The sequence below is a fragment of the Danio rerio genome, chromosome 9 (genome assembly GCF_052040795.2).
Source record: "Danio rerio strain M-AB ecotype USA chromosome 9, GRCz13ab, whole genome shotgun sequence".
NCBI lineage: Eukaryota > Metazoa > Chordata > Actinopteri > Cypriniformes > Danionidae > Danio > Danio rerio.
In genome coordinates, this window is record NC_141029.1 from 23,696,498 (window position 1) to 23,716,225 (window position 19,728).

The 19,728-nt window shown below is 37.2% G+C and overlaps 1 protein-coding gene and 1 long non-coding RNA gene across 6 annotated transcripts in view; one reads left to right on the forward strand and one right to left on the reverse strand.

Annotated features, from left to right (window-relative positions):
• The window catches only part of LOC147842349 (uncharacterized), a 736,864-nt gene that overhangs the window by 30,597 nt on the left and 686,539 nt on the right, over window positions 1-19,728 (reverse strand). The gene's annotated exons all lie outside the window — the stretch shown is intronic.
• Window positions 2,922-19,728, forward strand: part of rev1 (REV1 DNA directed polymerase) — a 28,147-nt gene continuing 11,340 nt past the window's right edge. For 2 of the 5 annotated variants that reach the window (XM_087266996.1, XM_087266998.1), the window contains exons 1-12: window positions 2,922-3,141; window positions 5,114-5,180; window positions 8,320-8,452; window positions 12,017-12,185; window positions 12,262-12,495; window positions 14,106-14,806; window positions 14,975-15,079; window positions 16,591-16,707; window positions 16,816-16,942; window positions 17,434-17,562; window positions 17,655-17,809; window positions 18,125-18,244. In XM_087266996.1, coding sequence (XP_087123122.1) covers window positions 5,124-5,180; window positions 8,320-8,452; window positions 12,017-12,185; window positions 12,262-12,495; window positions 14,106-14,806; window positions 14,975-15,079; window positions 16,591-16,707; window positions 16,816-16,942; window positions 17,434-17,562; window positions 17,655-17,809; window positions 18,125-18,244 — 2,047 coding nt within the window. In that variant the 5' untranslated portion in view covers window positions 2,922-3,141; window positions 5,114-5,123. 5 annotated transcript variants of the gene reach the window in all.

Below are 19,728 nucleotides of genomic sequence, written 5' to 3' on the forward strand. Positions count from 1 at the left end.
CCCTAAGTGTGCCATGAACCACCACCACCAGCCTGAACCATTAATATTAAGGTAGGATGGATCAATGCTTTCATATTGTTGATGCCAAATTCTGACCCAACCAACCGAATGTTGCAGCAGAAATCAAGACTCATCAATGTTTTTCCAGTCTTCTATTGTCCAATTTTAGTGAGCCTGTGCCAATTGACCCTTCGCCAAGCCCCGCCCTCCTTAGTTACTGTTGCTACGCCTGTCAAGCTTTCGTGCCTGGCAAGGCTTTAACAATGTGTAAGCGCCGGTGTCAGACACTTCCAGAGATATAATGTCATTTTTGGCGAACAGGTGAGATATCTGAGAAAGCCAGACAAAAGAGGACTGCAGTATGAATTACAGGAGTATATTCACGACATAATAGGCAACCTATTAGAGAATAATTCAATCAAAATTGAAGCTAGCTTAGCCTAGCCACCTCATATGCTAACCATTCAACAGCTTAGCTCATGCTCAGCAGGAGAGGGGAAATTTAAATATAATCTAATAATAAAATTGATTCAAAATCAAAATTCGAAATCAAATTGATTTTTCTATTTTTAGCCAAAAAGCCTGATAAGATTAATTGTTGTGCAATGAAATATAGCGTTACTAACCGACGAAGAAACACGCATGGACTCTGGACAGTGCTTCTACATAATGCATTCATAGATAAAACAGCCTGAAAGGGGAAACTGATGAATTTGTGCCAAATATTAGCATCATTGACCCATAACAATGTTCAGTAAGTCACCTATTACTGTCAGTATGTTTGTGTGCTCTTTATAAATTAATGAAAAACAGCTGTGGGTGAAGTATATTGATCCTAAGTGCTCAGTTTGTGATCATTTCTGTTTTGTTCTGTTGATTTGTGATTTCAAATCTTCGTAGCTTGAAACAGATGTAAATATGAAGTTAAGTAAAGTTAACAACAGATTCGCAGATTCGTATTTGCCGGATCAATAACTCATGTCATTATGATCTATTTGCTATTAGTATGACTAAGTTACTATGGCGAAGGCTTAAACTGAGCATTACTCATAATATTGAGCGAAAAAAGAAAAAGACACTGTGAAACATAACCTGCTTTGTATTTGTTGTAGGAAACAGTTTAGATCTGTTAAGGGTAAGAGATGTGTGAGTAACTGCTGTCTACCACTGAATGTATCAGGAATATCAAAACAAAACCAACTTAACTCTGCTCCTTTAGCGCCTCTCACAGAGCTTGATCCATGCTGGCATTTCTCCTCTTGGGTTTTTGGTTTTGAAAAGGGAAAAAATTCCCCCATCCCGTGATTCCTGTCCAAACTTTTAAGATACCGGGATTCAGATTTGTACAATCCATATGCACAATGATTTGGTCTGTTTCCCTCGCTCAAAGGCTTGACAGAGCCCCTGCGCGTAGCTACGGTTGCTAAGCCACGATTGGTGGATGGCGGTTTTTGGATGTGGCTTACCTAAGGGTCAATTGTAGCCGCAGTTTTCAGCTGTTCTTTGCAGACAGGAGTCACAGCCAGTGTGGTCTTCTGCTGCTGTAGCTCTTTTTCAAACCAATCTCTGTAAACCTTAGGGGTGGTTGTGCATGAAAATCCAGTAGATTAGCAGTTTCTGAAATACCCAGAGCAGACCATCTGGCACCAACAACCATGCCATGTTTAAAGTGACTTAAATCACCTTTCTTCCCATTCAGATGCTCAGTTTGAACTGCAGCAGATCATCTTGACCATGTCTACATATGTCAATGCATTAAGTTACTGCCATTAGATTGGCTGATTACATATTAGCGTTAATGAGCAGTTGGACATATACCTAATAAAGTGGCCGGTGAGTGTTTAAATATCCAGCAGTGGGAACGTAATTATTTATTCATATTTTTCTCCCTTAGTTTTTTCCTTATTTTAATTGCTATCTCATTTTTCATTATCTTAATTATTCTTGAGGCCTCTTTGAAAGTCTGCTTATGCCCCCTAGTGGGCTCCGACCTCTTGTTGAAAATCTGACCTAAACAGCAGGCATCTTTTATAATCCCCAGGTCAATTCACAAAAGGGCAGTAATTTCCCACCATACCTGCACTGTTAACTGTTTATTTGACGCATTGCTGCAATAATACAGCTACACAATAAAGAACTACATGTACACCTCTGAAAATATTAGTTCAGGAACAAAATGTAGCATCACAACATTAGCTTTTACAGTCCTTGCCATTCAAGCGTGCCTACTGTAGCACTGCAGCCCGTTTATTTGGCGTATGAATAATTCTCTGTCAAATGTAGTTATGTAACCTCAATTGTAATATATTCTGCCATAAACACTAGAGTGAATTCCCAGAGCTATAAATAGATGTTTTCATGAGGCAGCCTCTGTGTCTGGACTCCGCAGGTTACCTGGGGACACCGAGCAGTATGTGCCAGACTAGCATAGACAGTCTGACATCGACAGAAACGCAGCCATAACACATTGTGGTTGAGCTTTGGGGTGTAAAGCAGCTACCTCGCATTCTTACTGAAGGCTTGGCACTGAGCTCGACAACAATAGACCGTTAAATTCAACAGCACCATCCGTGGGGAAATCGCAAATCGTAAATCCTACTTGGGGGAATGCTGAGTTCTTAATATTCATGAGCAGGCATTCGCCATTGGAAAACTACCCGGCAAAAACGGCAAGAAATCATTAATATGCAAGAGCTAAGCTTTGCTATTGAAAGATCTCGGAGTGGCGTCAGCAGAACGTGATTAAAATTCAAAAGTGAAACCCCTGCGCGCTGCGTCAAGCGTAGGGCGTTTGATTGACCGCTCGAGGGCGCTGTGAGATACAGACAGGGCTGGCGCTGTCACTGTGTGACCCCGGCTGAGAGAAGGAGGAGGAGGAGGGTCTTACGCCGAAAACAAGCAGAAAATCTGGCGGAGGCGACAGTGAGCAAGCGGCTAGCAATGAAGAGATACGAGTGAATGGTGAAAGGACTGAATCGTGCAGTCGCGGGAGCATGTTGATATGGACAGAGCCCAGCATGCACGAAGCCTCTGTTTGTAATCCTTCAAAACTGACGCAAAAGGGGTGGATGCAACCCAAGAGCGGAAACAAAGGCGCTTTGGTTTGAACAAAAATACATCTGTAAAGAAGGGGGATAATTGGTGAGCAACGATTTCAGTTTTAATGGGCTTGGGGTTCAAAGGAAAGCGCACATCACACGCCGAGTGACGCTACAGTTGTGTTGTTCTGGACTGAACTGATCGATCCGGTGTGTGTGTGTGTGTGTGCGGCTGTTGCACTTCTGCAACACTGTCCAAATGTGGACGACAAACCAGTTTATAATGCACGAAATGTCATTTGAGTCGTTAGTTTTTCATGTTTGCTGTCACTATCAACTGTCCCACTAACTTACCGTCTGAATGTCGATTCCCAAATTTGCTGCACAGAATTTCCTTCTATAGACGAGACAGTCCAGTGGCTTCACATGGCCAGGCATGCCCCATGTGATGGCCGATGTTAAACTAAAGCCAAATGTTACTGATACTGAATACAAAGTAAATCGTGACTAAAATCTAGGGCAATAATAAACTAGTAAAATAAGCCAGTGTTATAGTTATGATGCGTGCTATATTGTTGTGTGTTGACAGCAAAGTAAACGTGTGTTATTCCTTTTGTCAACTTCATTAAAGCCTCCAGTGCACATGCCAGTAGTAAAAATACCTAAACCAGCCTAAACTCGTTTAGTTTTGAGCACTTTTCAGCTGGTCAGGCAATAAGGCCAGCTGTGCACATGGTCGACTTTGCTTTAAAAGCAGGTCTGGACATTTTAAGGTATTGATGACTGAAATATGCTTGTGTATTAGTAGCATCAGATACTCTAAATAAGAAAGCTTTACACACTTTAAAGATTTGTGAACTATAATATATAGTGCTCAGCATAATTGAGTACATCACATCTTGAAAGTGAATATTTGAATCCATTGTATCTGTATCCATTTCTCAGTGAGTTTTGGTGCATTTAAACAAAACAGATTTATCAAACAGATATATTTATCAAAGTAATATTTTAGTCACCAAACATATTTAGAAATTCAAAGATAATAAAATTAAATTCATGCAAAATATTGCAAAAAAAATTACAACCTACAAAATTTTAACAAAGTATTTTCAATTTTTTTGCTTCTCTTGATTTTTCCTCTTTTAAAGTTTGAATTCATTATTTTTCTCTAACATATAAAATTGGGTGTACTCGTTTCTGGTCCGTTATCATAAGTTATATTGTTAGATAAACTCCAGATTTAGCTTCAGTACTGACTAATCAACTATATATGCACAAATATAATATTGTATAGCTTCCTATTAAACATCTGAATTTAAAAGATATTAGGTGTACTTATAAATGCTTAGCACTGTAACTATTTGATTTATAAATAGGCATGTATGTCTTTGTACTTGTAAAATGTTATATGCTGTCCTTTTAAAGAAACAAAAGGAAGCAGATTTTTTCGTTTTATTTTACGATATTTGTCATTGTTTACAGTAATGGCTGTTATATTCTGATATATCTTTAGATTTTTAGTTTATTAAATGTAATCAGTTGCAATCTGCAAAAATGCATTGCACAGCAAAGTAATAAAGTGGGTATGCTATTGCACATTTATTGTGCTAGACAGTAAGTGTTTTCAGTTTGATTGTCTGAGGTGCCACTGTGTCTGTAAATAGCATAAAAAAAAACAAATAAAATAAAAGTGGCTGGGAGACATCCATTATCGTTCAATTCCTCATCCTATAGTTGTGTTTTATTTTGTTAACTCTAAAATACTACACTTTATTAAAATAATTGCAGCAAAGTATTGTGACTATAATAAAGCATGGAAATATTATCTAAACATTAAAGGTTTGAAACCATGTGTATTGTGAATAGTGCTATATTATAAGCAAAAGAGACACATCTTATTCTTTATTCAGGGTTTCAGATGTATTATTTCTTATTAAGAGTCACTCATCTGCATACTAATAAATGAGTGCAAAGAGGAGAACAGATGTGCGTGCTTGTTTTTTGTTTTCCGTGTCTATTTTCAGCCACTCACGCTTTCAGTTTTGGGCTCATTCTGTTGAATTGTTGTCTTTTAGGTCCCTCAGTATGAGTCGAGATGGATGGAGGAAGAAAGCCAGTGAAAATGATGGGTGGGGAGGACAGGTAAGAGTCTAGTTATTTACGCAGAAATGTGTTTATTGAGAGCAGGAAAGGCTCAACAGCTGTTTTATCTCAGAGCTGAATCGTCTTCGTATATATCCCGTGTTGTCTTTGCTATCTGTCTTTGTAAAAACTGAACATTATGTAAAAAATATAACTTATCCATAGATTTCCTTTTAACTATTAAGTGCCTTTCTGCTGTTTGTACATCACCCATCATGCTTTGTGTGTGTTGCTGCTGAAGTCTAGACAGATTTTCATTTGTATTGCACCAGTGAGTAATCTCAATTTTCTTCACTGCTGACCAGCACCTCTGCTCAGTCGCCACAGTCCAGACCCAGCTAGAGATTTGACAAGCTTCAGCATCTTCATGTTCTTCAGGCATTAGCAGAACCACACTAATATAAACAACTCCACAAGCTTCTGTCTTCACTAATAAAATAACAATCTTAGTTCTAACCAGTAGAACTGTTAAACCGCACAATTTGAGACCAGAAATGTGTGATTTTTAAGTAAATATACTATGTATTTTACTGTGTAAGTGTGATTAAACACAGAAATAGGCTTCTGACAATATCATTTTTTGTTGCAATTAATTGCTGAAGGTTTTATGATGATGTATAGTATCATTGACCTAAGCTGCAAAAATATATTATAACCAAAATATTTGATTGCTTTATTGTCTATATACATGTTCAGAATAAATGAATGTTTTAAGCCAATTAAATTGTAAATGGAAGATAGGTACAATAGGTAATACTTTACAAAAAAGTACCATTAGTAAATGTTAATCAATGCATTAAAATCTACTGTAAAAATGCATTTTATATATTAAAGTTAATTTAGAAAAATATAGCTGAAATTTAATAGCTGTTATCGCACTGCTGTCTGGAATGCTTGATTTTGATTGGCCAATCTCAACATTCTGAGCTGAGATAAAAAATCACTGAAACTAATAATACAGGCTCATCCATGTATTTTAATCATCCTGACTGTCAGTTAATACGATTGCTTCTGAATCATTTGCTTGTCTGTCTCTGCATTTTGTGAGTTAATAGTACATACTAGGTCAGTGTATGCACCTTTCAGCTGGTTTTGTTTCTATCAGCTTCATCTTTATTAATTTATTATGGCTCAGAAAATGTTTAATGTCTAATTTTGACGTTTATGGCAATAGGCATTTAAAAAGCAGGATAAAGTACATTCATTTAGTTGTTTTAGCAGCCCAAAAAAAGCCATACGCTTGCTCATTCATCCAATCATACGCTATGGCCAATCATATCTACCTATACTATACCGCATGTCTTTGGATTGTGGGGGAAATGAGAGTGTGCAAACTCCAGCTGGGACTTGAACCAGGCATCTTCTTAATATGAGTTGAAAGTGAGCCACCTTGCAGCCCTAGTTAATAACTCCATTTAATAAAAAGATGACTACATTTGATTTTAATGCATTATTAGGTGTTCGCTAATAAATTAATGTCCCTTTAAGGCAAGTCATTTCACTTAGCGGCCTTGTTTAAAACGCCTCTTGGGCTGTATTTTCGAGCATTCCATCTGAATGGAGAAACATCAAATTCTTCAAAACTGTTTGCCAAGCTTATAATTATATTACATATTTGGAGTCAACAGTAAAATTAAACAACAGCTGTTTCATAAGTTTCGTTTCTAAACATCTGAATTAAACAAAATCTGCATATTTTCAAGTTGCCAGAGCTAGTGCGCATGCAAACTCGAAAGGAATGAGATCACAACACCAACCTCATTTACGGCAGTGTTACACATCACACAGTGTTGTCCTCTGGATAATGATCATGTAGTCGCACTGGTCATCTGAAATAATCCACAGCTTGGTCTTGATAGCAAATCTTCTCCAGTAGTGAAATCGATTCTATGTTTACACTTTGAGTAATTGCTGTCTCATGATGTGTGTTTGATAGGACTGACTGTACTTCACATTCGTTTATACTGGAGACACGTCAGTCTATAGAGATTTGATGATTAGCTCCTGTACTATTAGGCGGGGCTTCATTCGCCATATTGACTGTAACACTTTTCTCCATTCAAAACTATACGAGTGACGCATCTTGTGTATTCTATAGTCTTTGCCTAAGGTTAATCAATGCTTTTATATCATTACATTGACTGTAGTTAGGTTAGCTGACGTTGAATGGAAGCTGATCATAAATTGTCTTTTAAGGCTTGAAGCGTTTGGTGCTGTGATGTACACTGCAGTGCAGATACAACAATATAAATATCCTTTAACGGTAATCTGAAAGTTGAAATTCTAAATAATTATTTACATTATTTTAAAAACCCACAGCATCAATATATTGTGCACGTTCATGATCACAGTGTATGGCATTATTGGACATCAGCATATGTCTACGCAAAACCTGTATTTGCTTTAGGTTGTGTGTGTGTGTGTGTGTGTGTGTGTGTGTGTGTGTGTGTGTTGATCTCTCAGAGTGTTGTCTCTCAGGTGTGTTGTTGTGTGTGTGTGTGTGTGTGTGTTGTGTGTGTGTGTGTGTGTGTGTGTGTGTGTGTGTGTGTGTGTGTGTGTGTGTGTGTGTGTGTGTGTGTGTGTGTGTGTGTGTGTGTGTGTGTGTGTGTGTGTGTGTGTGTGTGTGTGTGTGTGTGTGTGTGTGTGTGTGTGTGTGTGTGTGTGTGTGTGTGTGTGTGTGTGTGTGTGTGTGTGTGTTGATCTCTCTGATTGATATAAATTAGGTTCAGGGATGCCTCCAGCAAGTGAGTGTTTTCAGGAGTATTTTTCAGTGTGTGTGAGAGACTGTTTATTGGTTCAAGCTCAACTCCTGAATCCCAGCGTTCCCTCCGTTGCCATGGAGACAGAGAGTCGCCGTGCCAGCAGGGCAGACTTGCACCTCCAGTCTCATTGAATGTCTGAGGCGTAATCAAACGCTTGTCAGCCAGACGCTGCACATTTTCCTTTGTGTGTGTGCCTGTATTGCAGTCTGTTCATTTCCAGAGGTTAGAATTGTGTGGGTTTTTTTTCTATTAAGGTGTGTGCGCGTGTGTGTGGTCAGCTTGTGCTGTATGCTTTGTCTTAGCTCTTGAGCTTGCAAGCCTGTGTTGACGTGAATAGGCTTTGAAATAAAAATCTTGTTTGTTGAATTTTTACTCAGGGAGGTTACATGGCTGCAAAAGTCTCTAAGCTTGAGGAGCAGTTTCAGAAGGATGCCCCGAGAGAGCAGAAGAAAGATGGAAAGTCCTCCTGCATCTTCAGCGGTGTGGCCATCTATGTCAATGGATACACAGGTCAGACTCTCCCAGCATCCCCTCTGCAATGTGCTGTGGAAAAACTTTCTTACTCCAATGAAATCCCTTGTACTGCATTGTGCATGTTCAGCATCACCATAATCATCGTCATTACTATTATTATGGCAGTATCTGGATGATTTGTTGCACCTGACTATAGATATTGCGTCAAGTCTGAGAGAGTAAATATATAAAAGGATTTTTGTGCATATTTCACTTTTACAATTTTATTCAGGGGTTATTTTGTACACTATTTTTTAAACTTGTATTTTAGGGTGTGTCCAGGTTTATTTTGAACAAACCTATAAATGCTTGAATGCAGTCATCTAAACCTTGGTGTACACCAAACAAGTGGACAAAAAGCCCTGAGAAGACTGGTTTTGGCCTTCTTTTAAATGAATTCTATTGTGGCTTGTCTGAAATATGGACAATAGATGTGATGTCACAAAATGTGACCAAAGAAATGGACATAATGCTCAAGCATAACTGATTATTCTCTTTATAGTCACAAAATGTCCCAGTACAGTTCAATAAAGGTGTCAGAAACGCTTCTCCTTGCAGCAGATTATCATTTGTGTGTGTGACACAGGGGCTTCCTGGTCAAGCACACAGCATTGTTTGGGATGTTCCGTAAGTTATTCTGCACAATACATGTCATAAAAACTTGTAGTTAGTGTTTTTATCTTAAAAATGAGAGTGTGAACACCCAGCAAATTAAATGTATAGTTTTTTTTTTTTTTCAATTTTTTTAGGTACCGACCTACAGAACATAATTAAATTCTGTATCAAATGATCAGAAGTGATACCAGCATTTCATATAGACAACATTTATTATTAATGTCAAGCCTGAGCAAATCTGAAACTAGGGGTGTGTGGGTACAAATACTCACATGACTCTCTCATTTGCCTTCAAATGTTGCATGCTTTTGCATGGTTGCTTGCTTGATGTAAACTGCATTATAGACCCTGTTCACACCTGGTATCAAGATACATTTTCATGATGTGATCATAAGTGGTCAAAGCAAACATTACCATTCAGACCCTGCATTTAAAGGTTTCTTTTGTCCATTTTTGACCCTCTAATAACGGAGGGTCTGTGGGCAGGTATTGTTTTTCTTTGAACTTTCAATCTAATGGCTCTTTCACACTAGCAGTGACTTTGTAGCTGCCTGTCGCTCTGGGTGATGACCTGCTGCATACGCAGTTCTATGTAGGCCTACAGCACCAAAAAATACAACTCGCCTCTGCAGGAGCTGAGAGAGGATCACATGAGCTCTACTGGTGCTCCTATTGGCTGTCGTCCCTCAAGAAAGTCACTCTTCATTTGCATAAAGTTTACAGATTCTCAACTTTGTCACGTCACTCGACAAGCCTACCTGATCGCCAGCGGTTGCTGTCACTTGCATAAATGGAGATCGCCGGAATCCGCTCACTGTCTGTTGAAATGAACGGCTGTTTGTTGCTGTGCTGCTGCGAGTCGCTCGTAGTGTGATTGAGGCTTAATACTGCCAAAGCTAGTGCAAATTTTATGCTGTGCAAAAAAATATGCTGTATATAACCTGTAAATATGCTTAATGCAAAGGCTCGAATAATTAAATTATAGATATAATTTCTTTATATATAGATATAATTATAGATTTATTTAATTTCCAATCAACCAATTAGTTTTAATGTCTATATGTTTTTGTATTTATTAAACTTGTTTAACAAATATCAATTTAAAATCAAAAATTAAATCTTTGACTTAAATAATTAGGCATATGCAAAGGATCAGGAATCACATTAACACATCCAACACATGCACTATCACCTAAAGTCTTTGAATTTTTGCTTTGAATAGAATATTATTAGTAAAGGCACATTAAAGACTTTAAACATGAAATAAAACATTCACAAAATTGTATCTTATAAAGAACTCCTGTTGGTTGGCGCTGCAGGAAAGCTGCTGTTTGAAGAGAAAGCAGCCGTAGCCTATTTTAAAATAATTTGCAGTCAAATATGTATTTATTTTTCATTCATCCATTTGTTTCCCTTTGGCTTAGTCCCTTTATTCATCAGGGGTTGACACAGTGGAATCAACCGATAACTTATCCAGCACATGTTTTACACAGCGGATGCCCTTCCAGCTGCAACCCAGTACCGGGAAACACCAGTACACTCTCACATTCACACACATACACTACGGCCAATTTAGCTTATTCAATTTACCTGTACTGCATGTCTTTAGACGGTGGGGGAAACCCAGAAAAAACCCACGCGAACACGGGGAGAACATGCAAACTCTACACAGAAATGCCAACCGACCCAGCCAGCACTTGAACCAGCGACCTTCTTGCTTTGAGTTTACAGTGCTAACCACTGAGCCACCGTGCTGCCTTGTATTTATTTTTGCCAAAAAAATTAATTAAACATATTGCCACCAATATGAATTCTAAGATTACCAATGACAGTTTAAATCACAGTCTCTCCACTGTGTCTCAAATGAGACTGAAGAATGAGATCACAGTCATAGAGAAGAATCACAGTCACAGAGAAGGCAGTGTTTTGTGGCTGTTCAAACACGTTAACCCAAATTTGTGTCTGCACTACAACTGCAATTCGCTTTCGACCACCTATTAGTATGGTCAAAGTGGACAAGTTCAAACTGTTTCAAACCTTGTTCACACCTGAACCTAAAGTTGTCCACTTATAATCAGATCGAAGAAAATGAATCTTAATACCAGGTGTGAATAGGGCCCTATAAATTGCTTTGGAATATAAACCGCTTATATTCCAAAAATTATTGTATTTCCTTTTTAGAAGGTTATTTTTACTTACTGTTGAAGTCAGAATTATTAGCCCCCTGACTTATTAGCGCCCCGATTATTTTTTTCCCCAATTTCTGTTTAATGGAGGGAAGGTTGTTTCAGCACATTTCTAAGCATAATAGTTTTAGAAACCTATTTCTAATAACTGATTTATTTAATCTTTGTCATGATGACAGTAAATAATATTTTACTTGATATTTTTCAAGACACTTCTGTACAGCTTAAAGTGACATTTAAAGGCTTAACTAGGTTAATAAGGTAAACTAGGTAGGTTAGGGTAATTAGGCAAGTTATTGTATAACGATGGTTTGTTCTGTAGACTATCAAAAAAAAAAATAGCTTAAAGGGGCTAATAATTTTTTCCCAAAATTGTTTTTAAAAAAATTAAAAACTGCTTTTATTCTAGCCGAAATAAAACAAATAAGACTTTCTCCAAAAGAAAAAAATATTATCAGACATACTGTGAAAGTTTTCGTGCTCTGTTAAACATCATTTGGGAAATATTAAAAAAAGAAAAAAAATCAAAAGGGGGCTAATAATTCTGACTTCAACTGTATATAATTAGGTTTCATTAAATAACCATATTTATTTTATAAATTGATAATACAAAACAGCTGTGTTCAGAATTGTTATTCATATGATATTTTAAAAAAGAAACTCCAAAATGAACTGTGCAGCTAAAAGAGTCAGAAGGATGAGCACTGGGCCACTGCTCTTGCATTTTGAGTGTATTTGTTTTGTATTTGTGTGTGTGTAGATCCCAGTGCGGCTGAGTTACGCAGGCTTATGATGTTGCATGGTGGGCAATTTCATCTGTATTACTCTCGCTCCAAAACCACGCACATCATTGCCACCAACCTGCCCAACTTCAAAATACAAGAGCTCAAAGGAGAGAAAGTAGTGCGGCCAGAGTGGATCATAGACAGGTGGGTGCCTTTGTGTGCACTTTGCAGTTTGCAGAAGCACAATACTAATAGTTTTTTTTTCTTGCATTTTGTGCAGTATAAAAGCAGGTCGCCAACTATCATATATTCAGTATCAGCTCTATGCGAAGCAGAAAGGATTAAACTTTACCAGAGTTTCTGGAATAGAAGGCCAGGACCCGTCATCCAACCATGGACCAGACATCAAGCCTCAGCCGAGCCATACTCTTTCTAAAGACGTCCTCAAGTCTACTCAGGCTAACCACATGGCTAACTACACTGAGAAAACCGATCACCAGCTTGATATCAGGCTGTGAGTGTGCCTTATCCTAAGGTGTTTTTTAATAAACGGATTGGTGGAAATTTCAACATCTTTATTTTCCCAGTTTTTACATTTAGATTTCCTCTGTTTTCATGCAAGACTTATGTAAAAATAATTAGATTTATAAAAAGCGCAAATTATTAATTAACAGTTTAATTTACTTTTCCATTTGTTATATAACTATTTAACCGGTTAAATAAGTATTTATAACAGAAAGTCTATTACTCTGATATGAAAAATGTGAAAGTTTCTATCAAAAAAAAAACATTTTTGAAAATGAGAAAATTCTGAATTAGAATGTGCACATATTCAAGTAATAAATTATACTGCAGTAATGAATGTGCACAAAATTGTTTTTATGGCCACATCAAAAGTGAATTATTTTGTCCTTGAATTTTTTTTTTATAGCACGCTTTTTTTTTTACCTAATAAAGAAAATGTACGACTCTGCATGTAACTTTCTATTCAGAAAAAAAGTCATGTTTCAAAGTACAGACAGAAGAATTTTCCTTAATTTGAAGTAAATGGATGGATTATATTAGACTTGAGTCAGGTTTATTTTGTACATTCACATAACAGATATCCATACAGCAGTGTATGTTAATGTGTTTTCTGTCACATTTGTCGTACAAAACAGTGCAAAACAAAACGTGTGTGTGCTCACACAACATTGTGTGTGACTCATCATTGCAGAAAGGCTTGAATTAACTCCACAACAAATATATCAATTAACAGTTGGGACTGTTTCTATTAACAGTAAGGGAGATCTGTTTCATTCTTGTCTGTCACTGTGCTGTTTATCTACGTCAGGGCTACGAAGGGCCGGTGTCCTGCATAGTTTAGGCCCAACTTCAACACATCTGCCTGGAAGTTTCTAGTATACCTATTACGTGCTTGATTAGCTGGTTCAGGTGTTTTTAACTGCGGTTGGAACTAAAATATGCAGGACACCGGCCCTCCAGGACCGAGTTTGGGCACCCCTGATCTACTGATCTAAGGCCACATGGATCGGAGTGATCTCTGTGGCTCTGACATGCATGTGGGAATGGTGGGCGGGGAGAACTAGCTCATTTGCATTAAACGCACGGGTAACAAAAACAGCTACAATGTATTAACAGCTCATATTTCCCAGATTTAAAAAGGTATAATAAAAAATCTTCAAACAAACTTCAATTTCAAACAGAAACTTTACAGACACCTTCTAGGGACACAAAATACTCCAGGCTAAAATAGTTGCCCTTTAGGGTAATCTATTGGATGACTTGTAGCCTTCCATATTTTTCTGTGTATAGTTGAAAGACAGCATATGCAAGATCAGTATCTCTTTTTGTCTGAGAGATTATGCATGTCCTACAGTGTATATATATATATATATATATATATATATATATATATATATATATATATATATATATATATATATATATATATATATATATATATATATATATATATATATTTTTTTTTTTTTTTTTGAAAAAAAAAACTACTGGTCTACTGAAACACATTTATCTGAGCAATGTTATGTAATTAGATCAATAATGGCAGATTATATATTAACAATTTCTATTCAAATAATTCTTTCTCTTTTATTTGTCCAGCAGAAATGGTTTGCATTGCATTATCTCTGAGGTAGATGCAGAGAAATCGAGAGTCAATGGGATTCATGATGATGATGATGATGACATCGCCTGTTCCATTTTGCCAAGAGGCTCACAAGACACTTTGTTAACTAACGGTCATGTACACCCTGTGAATGGTGCCTTAAAGCCTCAGGACTTTGCAGACCATCATCCTCATGTTGTTGACAAAGCGTCCAATCAGTCTCACCTCCCACAGGACAAATACAGGGAGGGTGAGGAGCCCTGCTGCTCATATACTGAATCAAAAGCTAATTCCCATCTGAGGTCCTTAATATCAGCAGCCAGTCCTGCAAAGCAGCCTGGTCCTCACAATATGCAAACGGACCTCCATCAAAAACCAACATCCAATTCAGGAACTTTAGGTGCTCCTCAGAAGGCCAGTCTGCATGATCAGACCACAGTCCGGCTAAATGGGAGTTATCACGTGACCTCAAACTCCTCCACTCTGGCAAACTCTAGTAACCAGTCAGGAAAATCCTCTGCAGAGGCTGGAATAATATCCGAGTTCTTTTCTCACTCAAGGCTGCATCACATTTCTACGTGGCGCAATGAGTTCTCGGAGTATGTAAACAGCCTGCAGAGCAGACGACGAGCAGCAGGTGGAGCTGTTTTCTCTGGAAGAGAGAAGCTGAAGAAGCTCAAAGCTAACTGCAATTCAGGTGGCATCTCTCTTCTTGTGTTTTTTGTGTTGTTATGAAGCAAGTGTTTATTTGATGCAACTCTTACAAAAAAACAACAAAAAAAGAATAATAAAATGTATATAGTAATATATAGTGTATATAGTAATAAATATATAGTAATAATACTAGTCTCTCACTTTGACCCAGGTTCCTTGATGGCTGCTCCTCAGGTGCGTCAGTCATGTGTTCTCCATGTTGATATGGACTGCTTCTTTGTCTCTGTGGGGATTAGACACCGACCAGATCTTATAGGCAAGTTTTAATCAATTATCCTTGTCTGTTTTCAGCTGGTATTAACTTGTGTTCAAATGCATCTATGGTGACCAATAGATTTTTGCTCTTTAAATTTTGCTCTTTATTTTGCACTGATCCACATTATTTGTGTGTAAGTAAGGGGGTTGTCATATGAACACCCCAGACTGGAAACATAACCTTGTGCGACAATTTCATGTGTTGATGCATTTCAAATTTCAAGCTCTGATCTGCGAATTCGCATCACATGATTTTGTAAGACCAATAGCAGACCAATAGCAGTTCAAAACGCAACCTCACTGTACAGAAATGCAGACTAGAATCGCTCTTATTATCAACGCAACATAATCTTTTACTAATCTGCCTATTTCACTACGACGACCACAGAATTTTATATGTTCAAACTCTCGTGGCTGTGGCTTAAATGCTTAATTTTTATTCTCAAAAAATAAATGAACGCATGTTATGAGTGAGCAGTAAAGCAAGCAAATGAAAAGAATGTGAATGACAAATGCATTTTTGATGATAATGTGGGTTGATTTGGTACAACATGGCAAAGTATGAATGCCTTGTTTTGTTGTCCTTTCTCACTTATATTCCTATAAAGCCATGTTCGGTCTGCAGGTTGTGACTTTTGTAAGTGTTCTTTTGTGGCTGCAGATTTGCAGGAGCTCCATTTCTGAGTATGGGACACCATACTTGGCAATAGGTCATGATATTTCAGCTTCTTTTCTCTTTGAAAAGCACAAACTGTAGTTTATAATCTTCAAAAACCAGCACTGTCAATTACTCATTGTGGCAAATCTTCCTAGTGTTTTTATTGGTGTGTGTGTGTTGTGTGTGTTGTGTGTGTTACATGTATCACGCATAAACACGCCTTTTAAACTTGACAAAAACTCTCGACAACCTTCATTGGCTGCTGTGTCTTTAATATGGTGTAAAGATTATTATGCGTTATTGAAACATCAAGGAGGACGCAGCAAAGAAAAGTCACTTCGAAATTAAAACTTTATTATTTTATGCAACACCCTTACATTTAAAGGGGAAGCAGAAGGGTGATCTTAAGCAAAACAACCCGCGGCCCATAAGGCTATATGTTTTCTTTCCCTTATTTATTTATTTATTTGCTTATTTGGCGCATTTACTCGTGTGCGATCGGAAAACTAGTGTAATGACGGCATGCCTTCTTTACCAGACTCGGGCAAAGTCCGCCTCTCCTTTCAATCCGCCTCGAAGCCCCAGCTGGCCCTCTTTAGCCCAAGGTATTCGGCTTGACAATATATTAGATTTCTTTATGGAGCCAAGAAAAGCATCCTACTAAATATCAATGCACCGAAATAGATGATCATTTGCATAATTGCAAATATTTCTTAGACAGCCACATTTCACTATCGTGACAGACTTGGTGATCAGATAAAGTAAAACGCATGTTAAGTTTAGAGGTATAAATTGGGCCTTCAAGCCCACTTTAACTTAAACTGAGCTTTACTGATGGTCAATTTGTACTACAGGGAAACCAGTTGCGGTGACTAGTAATCGTGGTCCAGGCCGTGTTGCTCAGCGCCCTGGTGCAAACCCTCAGCTTGAGTTTCAGTATTACCAGAATAAACAGAAACATTACAGGAAAGGTGAGCCCAGATTTTTAAAGAAATATGTTGTCACAAAATTCAGAATTAATTTATTAGAGGTTTTTGCAAGTTTGTAACTAGCCGACCTTTGTCCTTTTTGTGCTTTAGAGAAGACAGATGAGGATCTTGAGATGACCCCATCTCCACAGGATGGTGAAGTTCCCAGTAATGGAGTGCATGAAGACCTGGCTGCCCTTTCTATGGCAGAGATTGCCTCTTGTAGTTACGAGGCCAGGTAATTATTGCAAACCTGGCCACTTTCCTGCAACATGCTGCCCACAACAAAAAATTTCAATGTTTCATATCTGCCCATTTTGAGATTTTTCTACATGTAAATAACAAATTCCACATGGTTTTAATATTTTTCAGCACCAACCAAATATCACTATTGTCTAAAATATTTAATGTAGGCAGGACATTTTTAGTTCATCATAATGCCATTTGTTACAGATTACATGTACTATGGTTGTGACCGGTTTGTTCCATGAGCTTATTGTGGCTTTATCTATAGCTGTCATTTTAATGCTTGTTTAATCTTACTTTGCCATTTAAGTAAAAACAATATAAGTATATGAATTATTATAGATGGCTTCAAAGCAAAAAGAAATGTTGGGCTTGAATAAAACGTCATAAAACGTTTGAGTTTTTTAAAACTGTGTGCCTTCTAGCAGAAGATTTTTAAAAAAAAATGATGATTTGAAAAACTGTCCTCACTCTCTTTTACAGGCAGGCTGGTGTGCGAAATGGCATGTTCTTTGGTAGGGCCAAGCAGCTGTGTCCAGATCTGCAGTCTGTCCCATATGACTTCCATGCTTATAAAGAGGTGGCTCTGGCCATGTATGAGATCCTGGCCAGGTACCAGTTGTAATGCTTCATTACTGTCTTTATTCTTAAACTCAGCAGATGAGTACAGAAGTTCTCTTGCTTATTGTTTGCCTGTTTTACAGTTACACTCATAACATTGAAGCGCTGAGCTGTGACGAGGCACTGGTTGATGCCACAGCTCTTCTGGTTGAGCTGGGGGTGTCTCCTGATGAACTGGCACGGTCCATCCGTGAAGACATAAAGGAGAAGACTGGCTGCTGTGCCTCAGTTGGAATGAGTAAAAGACTTTATTAATCACCCTTATTTTGTTTCGAATTGGTTACTTTTTTGTTCTTCCATCAAACTCAAAAGGAGATATGCATAACAATGTGTTAGTCAAACTTTTAATGTCCTAAATCTTATAAACTGTCTTTGGTTAACGCTTCTAAAGTTATTCATTTTAAAAGTCATACAGAGCCTTGCAACAATATTGTCATGAATACAGAATCAACTTTTCTTTTCTCTAAAAGGACTTTAATATCAGTGTGTCTATTTATAATGCAGTTGCTGGTGCAGGTTTATCTCTGATAATATTGCTTATGCTTTTTAACAGGTTCCAACATCCTACTTGCTCGGATGGCAACCCGTAAGGCCAAACCCAAAGGGCAGTATTTACTCAGATCAGAGGAAGTGGATGATTTTATTAGAGACCAGCCTGTGTCCAGTTTACCTGGTGAGAACAGAGCATCCTACACTTTCATCCAAAAGATCAAAACAATTCTAACACTCAAACTTACATTGTATTGTGTAATATTGTTACAATTGAAGATATCCGTTTTCTGTTGTAATTTATTTTATAATATTGTTTATTCGTGGGATGGCAAAGTTGAACTTTTCATGACCCACTACTCATGTTAATAAACATTTCATAAAGCAGCTTAACATACTGTACATTTAAGTTCTAGCAAATTGAAACCGCTTCAGTCCAGTTTTCACAGATAATGTTGTGTTTAATGTAAAGTCAATTTTACAACTATAGATTTGTTAATTATAGAGCTACAGGTTGTTGTGAACATTAAATAACTCAAAGGAAAATGGTGAAGAGCACTAAACCAGAAAACTATGAAACAAAATCAATGCCTAAAGTCTTGAATTAAAAAGCTTGTTGAATATCACAAACTGAAAAAAATAATACACCGTATTAACAAGTTCTTGCATTTTAATGACTTGAATTCCAGGGTTTGTATTTTTAGGTCCTGAAATTTAACATATCTGTATATTTAAGCTTTGAATATTTCAACGAAAAATATTTCAAACACGTTTTCATACTTAAAAATTCAATAATTCATATTCAATTTTCAGATTTCACTTACAAAATATTCAATACCCTTTAAAAATACGATGTATAATATTCAAAAGATCATTTTCAGTTCATTTTATTTCAGTTCAAATATTCGCTTCCATAAATTCAGTGGATCAAATTCGACTGATAAAATTCAACATTACATCCGGGAACTGCAGGAAAAGCAATACATTGCAGATTGAAGATCGCCAGCTGCTCTAGCTTTCACCAGCAGGTGGAGATGGAATAATGTAAGATTTTTAACCCAGTAAACAGGCGAGAAAAAGGCTATTAAAGGCACAAAAGTAGCATTTAATATTAATATCAATGTTTTGGACATTATAAATGATAAAAAGTATGAGTAAAATGAGCAAATGAGGTTTTAGTCATCTATATTTGCCCTTATGTAACGGAAGCCAGCTGGTGATCGCGTAAATCTCAGTTCTCGGATCCAGTGACAGACGTTGTTCTGCAATCTTATCGGAGCTTGTCTCCCATGCTGGCTCGTTACCTGCTCGGACCAGTGCGGTTACTTGCACATAAACCGTCTTTTGATGAATATGATGTTATACATTGTCTATCTTTATTGACTCTTTCTTCCATAGATGCGAAGTATTATATTGACAGCTAAAGAATATAAACGTAAGAGAAACAGGAAATGAAATATTATAATAATACAAAATAGATAAACATTGACAGGTCTAAGAACAATTACGAACAAAGATATTCAAAAGCAGAGAGATTTTATGAGAATGTCACACAAAACAGTTTACTTGGAACTGTTAAACAGTGTTCAGGTATGATTTAAGGTTGGTTATGGATGGGGCGTCTAATTTAAAATAATTTAATATAATGTGCGAATGCATTAAAGGAGC